This window comes from Tachysurus fulvidraco, chromosome 24, assembly GCF_022655615.1.
Source record: "Tachysurus fulvidraco isolate hzauxx_2018 chromosome 24, HZAU_PFXX_2.0, whole genome shotgun sequence".
NCBI lineage: Eukaryota > Metazoa > Chordata > Actinopteri > Siluriformes > Bagridae > Tachysurus > Tachysurus fulvidraco.
The window spans coordinates 17,302,730-17,314,672 of NC_062541.1; the positions used below are offsets into that span (position 1 = coordinate 17,302,730).

The window sequence follows — 11,943 nt, forward strand, 5'->3', positions numbered from 1 at the left end:
AAGGAAACATTTTTGAATATATTTTACTCTACTGTTATCTACCTCAAATATTTCACGTCATATAAATGTCACCGTTATTTAAAAATAAGATTGAAAACTTTTCTAAAAATGTCAGATGGCTATATTTCGATCTTATTTGTAACTGAAAAATTATTGAATACAACTTGAAATACAGCACTTCTCTTATTTTAAACCTTATTATTTTAATAGCATGCTTCTTCTTCTGCTTCTTCTTCTGCTTCTTCTTCTTCGTCTTTTACTACTACTAATGCGTTCTGTTGTAATTCATATGAAGTTTATTAAGCATTATGTATGCATAAGCTCATTCAGTATATTATTTTTTAAATTAATAGTGTTCCATTTTTTTAAGGGGGAATGTAAACACAATTTTGTCCTCCTTAAAGTTATTCGAGGTCATTTTCGATGCAATGTTTTTCTAGTTAATTTTGGACAAGGTCCAAAGCTGACTGGACAGTCCAAGAGGTGGAGTCTAGATTTGATATGACAGGGTGTGCCTGATATCAGACTCAATAAAAAGAGGCACACAACATGAACATGCACAAATTTCTTTTTTTTTAAAAATCTTTTAGAGGTGAAAAACCGAACAAGATCCGCAATAAGTCTCTCCGCTAAAGACAAAGTCGTCGTCAAAGACCTTTGGGCCAAGGTCGCTCCAAGGGCTGATGAAATTGGCTTCGAGGCACTTGGCAGGTGAATGAATTTCTCTTATTGACGTTATAACAAACATGTTATGCATGGTGCGGGTTAGACTGGAATATGTTTCTTATGTTCTTATGTGTTTTTATGCAGGCTGTTCGAGGTCTATCCTCAGACTAAGACCTACTTCTCTCACTGGTCTGATCTTCATCCCGGATCAGCCCATGTGAAAAAGCACGGAGCCGTAATTGTAAGAAAAATCGGAGAAGCCGTGGCCCACATCGACGATCTTACCGGAGCTCTAAGCAGAGGTAAGGACCAGACTATATATACGGATTTGTGTTTCGTTACATTTAACAGAGTTTGTCTTGAATTAAAGGATTTAGACGGACTAAATCAGCTGTTTGTTTTACTTAATTACAGCTCCTGGGCCAGACCTTGAAGGTGAGCATTGCCTTGTACTTCCCTGGAGATTTCACCCCCGAGGTTCACGTGTCTTTTGACAAGTTTCTTCAGAACCTGGCCATTGCTCTGTCTGAGAAGTACCGTTAAATGAAGTACCTGTTTCAGAAGACGTCATGTAAATAACATCCATCAATGTTATTAACAATAAACAAAATTGAACAATATACAATTGTCTACTCTAATTTATTCGGTTTAAGAAAGCTTTTATTGTATGTACTATATACTAGTGTTGTGCACATCGACCATTTCCAACGTCCTAACAAAATATCCGAATCAAAACTTTAGCAAAGAAATAATTTAATTTCATTTTATTTAACACACCACTCTAGCTTGCGATCGCTTCTTATTCAGGCTAACACTACTGTATAAAATATCCTGCTGTCTTGTTGGTGTCGTAATATGTGGGCGGAGTTATAGACCTGCACAGACAAGAATTAACTAGTTCAGTCGCTACGGATGAGGCAGATTATTGTTTGTTCGGATATGTGCGTCCTTGAGACTGTAAGTTACATATATTAATGGTTAAGATACGTTATGCTACTGTTTATGTGCATTAATAATTATGAGCATCACATTTATGTTTGTAATAATTTTTGGTCACGTGTCATGATAGCATGAGCATGTTCAAAGGTTAGATTGCTGTTGCAATCGCCCATACTGTTAGCAAAATATTTAATTCTTTGTATATGTTTGTTGTTAAGCTAAGACATTAGAATTTCTACACACATATGTTATTTATAAAGTTTAATCGGATGTATCACGATTACCTATGTTAGATGTTAAAATTATTTCCGGGGTAATAGCGCAATATACCTTTACCGTTACTGTATATGTTCTATTTCACTGTTTGTTGAATTAGTCTAAATATATACTTTACTTGTAAATTCCTGTTAAGTGAATTTATTATTTGTTTTATTTCAGAAACCACATACACATATATACACACACAGACAAACACATAAACCCAAATGGAAACTGAACATGATTCAAGTGGATTTTGTGGAATAAATCAGAGCGTTTGAACCATAAATGTCGTGGACAATCCATTATTGCATCATCCCATAACCTTCTGATCGAGGTTGAGGACAAGTGTTGACACATCAGCATCTCCCACGCATATATCTAGATCAAAGTGGTCCTTCGAGCCGGATGTTGATATGTTGTCCTCATGGCAACATCAAAGGATTACAGGGAAGAGCATAGTCACCGTCCTAGCAGGAACTGACGGATTCCCGGACATCTGGAGGACTTTCTACTTACTTCCCAGTCATGGTATACAGTTTAAAACCCCTTTCATGATGATGTAGGGTTTCATGACAATGTAAATGTGGAATATCACCCGGCAACACCTGAGAGGCTTCAAACTGAGCATTTAACTGAAACGGAAAGGCTTCGTAGAGTGGAGGAAGGAGTATGGAATGTACAAGGGCAAATTAGGGAATTGCAAAGCACATTGGAAATGTCCCTGGCGCAGCATAAAGGTTCACCACGCATTCATGAGGGTTTATTTCATTCCCGTGCCACAGGTGTCGGACATCAACAATCAGTTCCTCACTCAGGCATCCAGAAACAGCCCATCCTGCAACGTAGTGCCAGCTTACCTCTTATTCGTGCAGACATTGAACTTGGTTCAACAATCCGTGATAATGTTGAAATAACAAGGTACTCGACACCAATAATTCCTACACACCCATCAAGCCCTGTCATCTACTCGCAGCTACCTAGTCAGCGTTCAGGCCAGTTATCAAAGTTAATACCTCAGGTTCAACAGTCAATGTCTCGTGAAGCATCTGTCCCAGTCCATAGGCATACTGTAGTGGAATATGAGTCACGACCAGAGTCTGCACCAGCATATATGCTGAATCCGCAATATGTTCCGCTACAGCCTACTAGTAGTCGGCAGATATCATCTCAGCCACATATGCCGTCTGCTAGACCAGTGGTCCCCAACCTTTTTTTCACCGCGGACCGGTCAATATTTGATCATTTTACCGCGGCCTGCTGGGGGTGGGGGGTGGCGGCTATACAATTAAATTAAAATTAATAATTGTAATGTAATTGTATTTAAACATGCCTTTTTAACTCACTACAACGCTAAATCAATGAGAACCCTGAGCTTGTTTCTTTGCAACGAGACGGTTCCATCGGGGGTGATAGGAGACAATGACACCCGAAGTGTGTTGCTTATGTCCAGTTAATTCCGTTGTTTTGTTTTGGTTGCCGTCACTGCAGAAAACCCTGCTTCACACAGATAGCATGTCGGAAATGGCAATAGGGATTTAAGTGCTGTGGTGGCAATGTCAGGGTATTCCGCCATGACTTTAATCCAGAACACCAGCAGAGTTTCTAACTTTCTAACAACATCTGTTTCGTGCTCATTTTTGCTAATTTGTGGGTTACATTTGAGCAAACACAATATACACGTACACCAAGCACTGTTAAACATGACAAAGTACCGGTGAACAGAGAGAAGAGCGATACACACCTTCTCTCTCCACCAAAGCTACAACACCACTGCCGCTCGCAGCCGCTCAGCTCCAGACGTCACCTAAACCCGGCCCAATATCATGATATTTTGCGCATGTGCGGTATCGGTGCGGCTTTAGGTGACGTCTCTCAGCTACCGGTTAACCTCTCGTCCATGGAAAGTCGCACAAACCTGAGAGAAATACACCACAGTAAATAAAATGGAAATAATTTAATGTTCTTTGGGCGGCCCGATACCATTTGGTCCACGGACCGGTACCGGTCCGCGGCCCGGGGGTTGGGGACCACTGTGCTAGACAACAATGTGTATCACCAATTTTATCGTCTAACTCCACAGTGTATCAACCTGCCAGTTTATGCATCCACTGTAACCCCTGTGCGGTATCATACTGCACAATCTTATTTCTCAGAAGCTGAGTTAATTCTTTACCAGCATATGCACAACCTCAAGTACCCCGGTTCTCAGACCCCCCCCCCCCCCGATAGTCTGTACGGTTCTCTGACACATATTTAATGGGTTGAATGGGTTGAATGGGTTGTCAGACCACCAGGTGCAGTATCTCAGCCCCAGATGTATTCTGCACCATACTCATGTTCTGCACTGCCAGCAGCTCAAGTTCCTAACATGGTGGGGATGGCTATTCAATTCAATTCAATTCAAGTTTATTTGTATAGCGCTTTTTACAATAGACATTGTCTCAAAGCAGCTTTACAGAACATAAACACAGAGCAGAAGGTAAACATAATTAATGATAAAGGAATTAACAAATAATAAAAGAAATAAGAATTAACAGAATAAAAATTCTAGATTATTATTAGATGTATATAGTTCACAGTGTGTATGTATTTATTCCCCTATGAGCAAGTTTGAGGTGACTCAGGCAGCAGTGGCAAGGAAAAACTCCCTTAAATTGGTAAAGGAAGAAACCTTGAGAGGAACCGGACTCAAGGGGGAACCCATCCTCATATGGGTGACACTGGGGGTGTGATTGTAATATACAGTCAGTTAAATGTTGTATTGGTGTGAGGTTCAAGGACTTCTGATCTCCTGAGTACCACAGAGTCTAACTGGAGATGTCTCAGGATTCTTAGAGTCGGCCTCGGCTCAGTGGACGTCCAAAGGCTTCGTCCCACAGAGGACGTTGGGAGCTGGTACAGTGTCTGGATGCCTCGGGATAGGTACAAAGAGAGAAGCAGTGGAAAGGGATTAACATATCTGCTGTTCATAAAAATGTGCTGGTCTGATGTACTGGTGCATGATATTATGGGATGTATTATGTGTACGCCTGACTAAAGAGATGAGTTTTTAATCTACATTTAAACTGGGAAAGTGTGTCTGCGCCCCGAACACTATCAGGAAGACTATTCCAAAGTTTGGGAGCTAAATAAGAAAACGCTCTACCACCTTTAGTAGACTTAGATATTCTGGGAACTACCAAAAGTCCTGAGTTTTGTGATCTCAGAGAGCATGAAGGATTGTAACGTGTTAGAAGACTAGTTAGATACATGGGAGCTAAACCATTAAGAGCCTTGTACGTAAGTAACAGCAGTTTGTAGTCAATTCTATACTTAACAGGTAGCCAGTGTAGAGATGATAAAATTGGGGTTATATGGTCATCCTTTCTTGTCCTAGTGAGAACTCTGGCAGCTGCATTTTGGACTAACTGTAACCTATTTATTAAAGATGCAGGACAACCACCTAGTAATGCATTACAATAGTCCAGTCTAGAGGTCATGAATGCATGAACTAGCTTCTCAGTATCAGATACAGACAGGATGTTTCTCAGCTTGGCGATGTTTCTAAGGTGGAAGAAGGCTGTTTTGGTAGTATGAGTGATATGATTTTTAAAAGACAAGTTACTGTCTAATATGACACCGAGGTCTTTCACTGTTGAGCTACTTGTAACAGTACATCCCTCTAAATGGGAGTTAAGTTGTGAGAGTTTATGTGCACTGGTTTTTGGACCTATGAGTAGTATTTCTGTCTTATCGGAGTTTAACAATAGAAAGTTGCAGCTCATCCAGTCTTTTATCTCTCTAAGGCACTGAGTTAATTTGGACACTGTGGCTATTTCATCTGGTTTTGATGAGATATATAACTGTGTGTCATCAGCATAACAATGGAAACTAATCCCATGTCTTCTAATAATGTTCCCTAATGGAAGCATGTATATAGAGAAAAGCAGAGGTCCTAGAACTGATCCTTGAGGGACCCCATAATTAACTGGTAGTAAACTGGAGGATTTACCATTTAATTCTACGAAATGGTATCGGTCAGACAGGTAGGATCTAAACCAGCTTAAAGCCTGACCATGAATACCTGTGTAATATTGTAAGCGATCTAGAAGAATGTTGTGATCTATAGTGTCGAATGCAGCACTAAGGTCAAGTAGAACTAATAGTGACATACAGTCTTGGTCTGAAGCTAAGAACAAGTCGTTTGTAACTTTAACAAGTGCAGTTTCTGTGCTATGATGGGGCCTGAAACCTGACTGAAACTCTTCAAGGATGTTGCTCTCCTGGTAAGAAGGAGCTCAGTTGAACAGACACAACCTTTTTAAGTATTTTAGACATAAACGGAAGGTGTGAGATAGGTCTGTAATTTGATAGTTCATTAGGGTCTAAGTTAGGTTTTTTGATGAGTGGCCTAATAACTGCCAACTTAAAAGACTTCGGGACGTAACCTAAAGATAACGAGGAGTTAATGATATTAAGAAGAGGCTCACCAGTTTTATGTAACACTTCTTTCAGTAGTTTAGTTGGGATGGGGTCTAGTGAACATGTTGTTGATTTAGCTGTAGCTCTATTGCTTCCTCATACGGAATACCTAAACCTAAGCTGATCAACTTCACGTCTGGAAGAGAAAGTGAATTTGCTTTGCTGAAAAGGGGACTTGATAGCATATTGGGTCCTCATATGCATCTGACAGAAGACTACAAATACCAAGTGTTACTTGATCATCTGAAACTGCCAGCTGCCTTCCAAATAGCAAAGAGGCACATGTATGATCCCATGCCATATACACGAGCCATGCAAGCATTGCGACAGAGATACGGGCAGCCTCGACAACTAGTTCAAGGAGAAATAGGCAGCATTCTGCCCACTCCTACAATAAAACCTGGGGATTCCCAATTGAAGACTTCTCTTTATCAGTCAGTACTCTGGTTGGCCTTCTTAGTACCTTAGAAGGGCCTTCTCAGACTGAGCTTATGTGTGGATCTCACTTTGACAGATTACTCACCAAGCTCCCATCATCATACAGAGATAGCTTCATTGAATATTGTCTGTCAAAGGGCATTCTCCAGAATGGGACTGATAAAACATATAACCTCCTTGAATTTGCAGAGTGGCTTAAGAGGAAATCACAAGCGCTGCTGATATCCAGGAAAGCAGTTGAACTTTACAGCTCAGAAAGAACTCACTATGAGAATAGAGAACAGAGAACCCTAAAACCACCGAAGGTACAGTCTACAATTTACTATGGCATGAATCAGACAGCTGAACCCTCAGCTTCGGCTAATGCATGTTCCCAACCAAAGAAGGATCTGACAAAGGTTAAGAAACGGGAAAGCTTTAAACCATACTGTCCCTTCTGTAAATGCCAAATGCATTATCTTAACTCTTGTGCCGAATTTGGTAAACTGACCACATCACAAATAACTACCTGGATTAAGGATCACAACAGATGTTGGAAGTGTGGCAGAGGACATGAGCCTACAAACTGTACACTGAAAAGGCCCTGTACCCTCTGTAGTGAACAGCATTTAACGGTTCTCCACGAAACAGCAGTCACTATCAACAAGAGCATTCTTACTATGAATACGGTACCCAGAACAGTTTACCTTGATCATGTAACTCACTCTGGCAGAATTATGTCAAAAGTGGTTCCCGTCAGACTCCATAATAATGGAAGAACACCATGGAAAATGATCCAAATCCTGCCAAAGTAGAATACAAACAACGTCAGCTGAGAGAGAAACAGGCTCATTGGGACCCGAATCACAGAGTTGCATCCTCACAGTTAAACTCCAATCAGTCTCTAGCAGTGCGTACAGAAACTGAGGAAAGACCCACATGCCCTAATAAACCTAGAAGAGTATTCAGCAAGTGTTGTGAAGAGGTAATGCAGAGAAAATTACCAAGAGGATTGTTTGGAATGAAGTGTACTGCCCAGTTGTCTGTTGAAGGAACTCCAGTGAATTGTTTGCTAGATACAGGTTCCCAAGTGACCACCATTCCACTTTCCTTTTACCATGATCATCTAGCTAATCACCCAATGAAGTCACTTGATTCTTTACTGGAAGTGGAGGGAGCAAATGGGCAGTCAGTTCCCTATTTAGGCTATGTAGAGTTCACTCTGACCTTTCCTAAGGAGTTCTTGGGAGTAGAAGCAGAAATGACCACATTAGCTCTAGTGGTTCCTGATTTGATGAACATGCCCCAAATCCTTGTGGGGACCAATTCCCTGGATGCTCTTTATGCGAACCATGCTCAAGAAAGCTCAGGAAACCTCAATCCAGCTTTTAACGGATATCGACTACAAATTCTGGGTGTCAGACACAAGCAAATGAGCACTGAAGTTCTGGGATGTGTGACGTTGGGAGGAATTACTCCTAAAATTGTGTCAGCAGGGAGTGTAGCTGTTCTTGCTGGTGTTGCTCATATATGTCACTGTTCTCCAGAAAGCTTAATAACTCTAGGGCAGCCAGAAATGTCTTCTATGCCAGGCGGGTTATTAGTGGCTAGCGGATTATATACTTTGCCTTTTAAATGTTCCTATAGTTTACCTGTAGTGGTGAGAAACGACACCCAGATTGACATTGCTGTTCCACCAAAAGCTGTGATTGCTGAAATGTATGCTGTTCAGCGCGTAATTGAGACACAGTCAAGACGTGATGCTCCTCAGACTCAACTGAACTCTCACAGCTTACAGATAAAATTTGATTTTGGTGATTCCCCCTTACCAGCAGAGTGGAGGACCCGAATATCAGCTCTATTGAACAAGATGCCTGAGGTTTTTGCCTTACATGACATGGATTATGGGCATACAGATAAAGTGAGACATCACATCAAACTTAGTGATGAAACTCCCTTTAAACATCGACCTAGGCCCATTCACCCACAGGATGTCGATGCTGTTCACAAGCACCTGAAAGACTTGTTGGCTGCTGGAATAATCAGAGAATCTGAGTCTCCCTTTGCCTCCCCTATTGTGGTGGTGAAGAAGAAGGATAATTTCGTATGCCTATGTATTGACCTCAGAAAACTTAACTCTCAAACCATAAAGGACGTGCGCTTCCTAACTTGGAAGAGGTGTTTTCTGTATTAAACGGCTCAAAGTGGTTGTCCGTTCTGGATTTGAAATCGGGGTACTACCAAATCGAGATGGAGGAAGCAGATAAACACAAGACCACCTACGTGTGCCCACAAGGATTCTGGGAGTTCAATAGGATGCCACAGGGAATCACAAATGCTCCCAGTACCTTTCAACGGCTCATGGAGCACTGTATGGGTCATCTGAACCGGAAAGAGGTGTTAGTGGAAGAGGAAGGCCAGTTGAGGGTCCTTGCTTATGCTAGTCGAGGACTAACTAAAAGCGAAGCCAGATACCCCGCTCATAAACTTGAATTTCTGGCCCTCAAGTGGGCAGTTACTTCAAAGTTCAGCGACTATTTGTACGGGGCTGAATTTACTGTTGTAACCGACAGTAACAGATTAACTTACATCCTGACTTCTGCCAAATTAGACTCCACCAGTTATAGATGGCGAGTCTGGTTTATCAGCGTATAACTTCAAGATACAGTATAGAGCAGGAGCCCAAAACCAGGATGCCAATGGGTTGTCCAGACGTCCAAACGGTCAGCTAGAGGATTAAACAGATCACTCTAAATCCTCTAGCTGAGACGGACGAAGATCTGTGAAAGCTGTGTGTGAGAAGCATCAGGTTAGCCTGTCCCATGATGGATGCCCTGTCTTCATGACATTAGCAGAGTCCATGGTGATGGATGCGGGTGCATTACCCCAAGGATTCCAGGAAGAATATGAACATGGCTTACCTGTAATCCCTCACCTCTCTGAGGAAAATTTAACAGCCCAACAACATGCAGATCCTGAGTTGAAAGAGGTCCTGGAGTACCTAGAGTCTGGTGAAAAACCCCTTGGTAGGACATCCCAGTCACCTACCATGGCTATGTGGATGAGAGAGTGGAATAAGCTTGAAGTCAAAAATGGAGTGTTGTATAGAAAAAGAATGGATCAAGGTAGAGTGTTGAGCCAATTAGCGTTACCCAGGGATCTTCGACAGATGGTACTCACCAGTCTTCATGATGACATGGGTCATTTAGGGATGGAGCGAACTCTTGATCTCCTCCGTTCCAGGTTCTATTGGCCTAAAATGGCTGATGCTGTGGAGAGAAAGATCAAAACCTTTGAGCGTTGTATTCGGAGGAAACCTCCACCTCAGAGAGCAGCTCCTTTAGTGAACATACAGACCAGCAGGCCTTTAGAGCTGGTCTGTATGGACTTCCTGTCAGTAGAGCCAGACCGTAGCAACGCAAAGGATATATTGGTCATCACAGACCATTTTATAAAATACGCCATTGCGATACCTACCAAAGATCAAAAGGCTCGGACTGTGGCCAGATGTCTCTGGGATCATTTCCTACTGCACTATGGCTTTCCAGAAAAATTGCATAGTGATCAGGGTCCAGATTTCGAATCCCGAACCATTCAAGAGCTGTGCAAAGTCGCAGGTATCCGTAAGGTGAGGACGACCCCCTATCACCCAAGAGGGAACCCAGTGGAGCGGTTCAACAGGACCCTGCTGCAAATGTTAGGAACCCTGGAAAACGACAAAAAAGCCCACAGGAAGGAATTTGTCAAACCGCTTGTGCATGCCTATAACTGCACAAAGAACGATGTAACAGGGTATTCACTGAAATGATGTTTGGACGCCAGCCTCGATTGCCTGTGGATCTTGCCTTTGGACTCCCAGTCAATGTCTCTTCCCAGTCTCACTCGCAGTGTGTGAAATCTCTTAAGGACCGGTTAGAAGAGAGTTACCAGCTTGCAACTCTCAATGCTATGAAGGTAGCAGAAAGAAACAAGAGGAAGTTCGATCGGAATGTAATTGCTTCCATTCTGGATATAGGTGACCGAGTCCTAGTGAGGAATGTTCGGCTAAGAGGAAAACACAAAATAGCAGACAGATGGGAACCCGAAGTCTATATTGTGTGGTATTCCCGTGTACACAGTTTGGCCGGAAGGAAGGGATGGTCCAGTGCGTACCTTGCATCGCAATTTACTTCTGCCGTGTGGGTATTTGCCCAGCACTGAGTTGGAAGAATCTGTCCAGCAAAAAGAACATCATAGGCCTAGAACCAGAGCTCAGTCTAAAATTGAGGATGCTACTAAAGCAGAAACTATGCATAGTCATTCTGATTCTGAGAGTGAATCTGTTCACATTGATGTACCTGGAGAGTCCTTTGAGTTCACCACTAGAGTTATTCCTGAAGAGAGACCAACTCATGAGTCAGAGAGTTCATTGGTTACAAGAGACTTACCTGTAGTTGATTCTGAAAGTCCAAAATTCACTGTCTTCTATCAGCTAAGAGATGATTCACCTGTTGAACGAAACCCAATTAGTTATGGAGTTGAGATGAACTCACCTGTGATGCATCATGCAGAACCAGACATCTATGGAGTTGAACCTGAAAGAAATAGAGAAAAGGGATTAACAAAAGTAATCTCAGAAAAAGAATGTGATGAATTAAGTGAACTACCAGATGAGTCATATGATGTGGTCAATGAAACTGGATTAGATGCACATGAAAATAATTTTACTCCCTATCCTGACTCACCTCCTGTCAGACATCTTCCAGACATTCCATCTGTGCCAGAGGAGGCAGGAGAGATGGGACCAAGACGTTCAAAAAGGCAGAGTAGACCCCCAGACAAGTTGCAGTATGCACGGCTGGGAAATCCCTTGATTTCAGTCATTCAGTCTTTATTGCAAGGATTGAGTTCTGCACTTTCTGAGTCAGTGGAGGAATCTGATTATATAAGACATCACAATGCTGAACCCAACGCAGTTTCACCTGTGTGACTTAACAACTCCCAAGCACAGGGACGTGCTATGATTCAGGAGGGGGAAGTGTAACCCAGGTTACCAGAGTAACACATAAATAATGTTATTAATATAATAACATACAGATGTATAAATAAAAAGATTGGAAACTACTTAAAATAAATGTATTTACAGAGAGATAATATTTATTTTATATAGATATATATATTTCTACTTATCAGTGTGACCAATCGCGAGTGGTTTTTAAC

General features: G+C 41.8%; 1 protein-coding gene across 1 annotated transcript; it reads left to right on the forward strand.

Annotated features, from left to right (window-relative positions):
* Positions 1–553: 553 nt before the first annotated feature.
* Positions 554–1,286, forward strand: LOC113656772 (hemoglobin subunit alpha-like; the record flags this gene model as incomplete). Its single annotated transcript, XM_027168162.2, has 3 exons — positions 554–711; positions 811–1,018; positions 1,081–1,286. Coding segments are annotated over 3 exons (495 nt in total), but the record flags the coding sequence as incomplete, so codon positions are not given.
* Between the last annotated feature and the right edge of the window lie 10,657 nt (positions 1,287–11,943).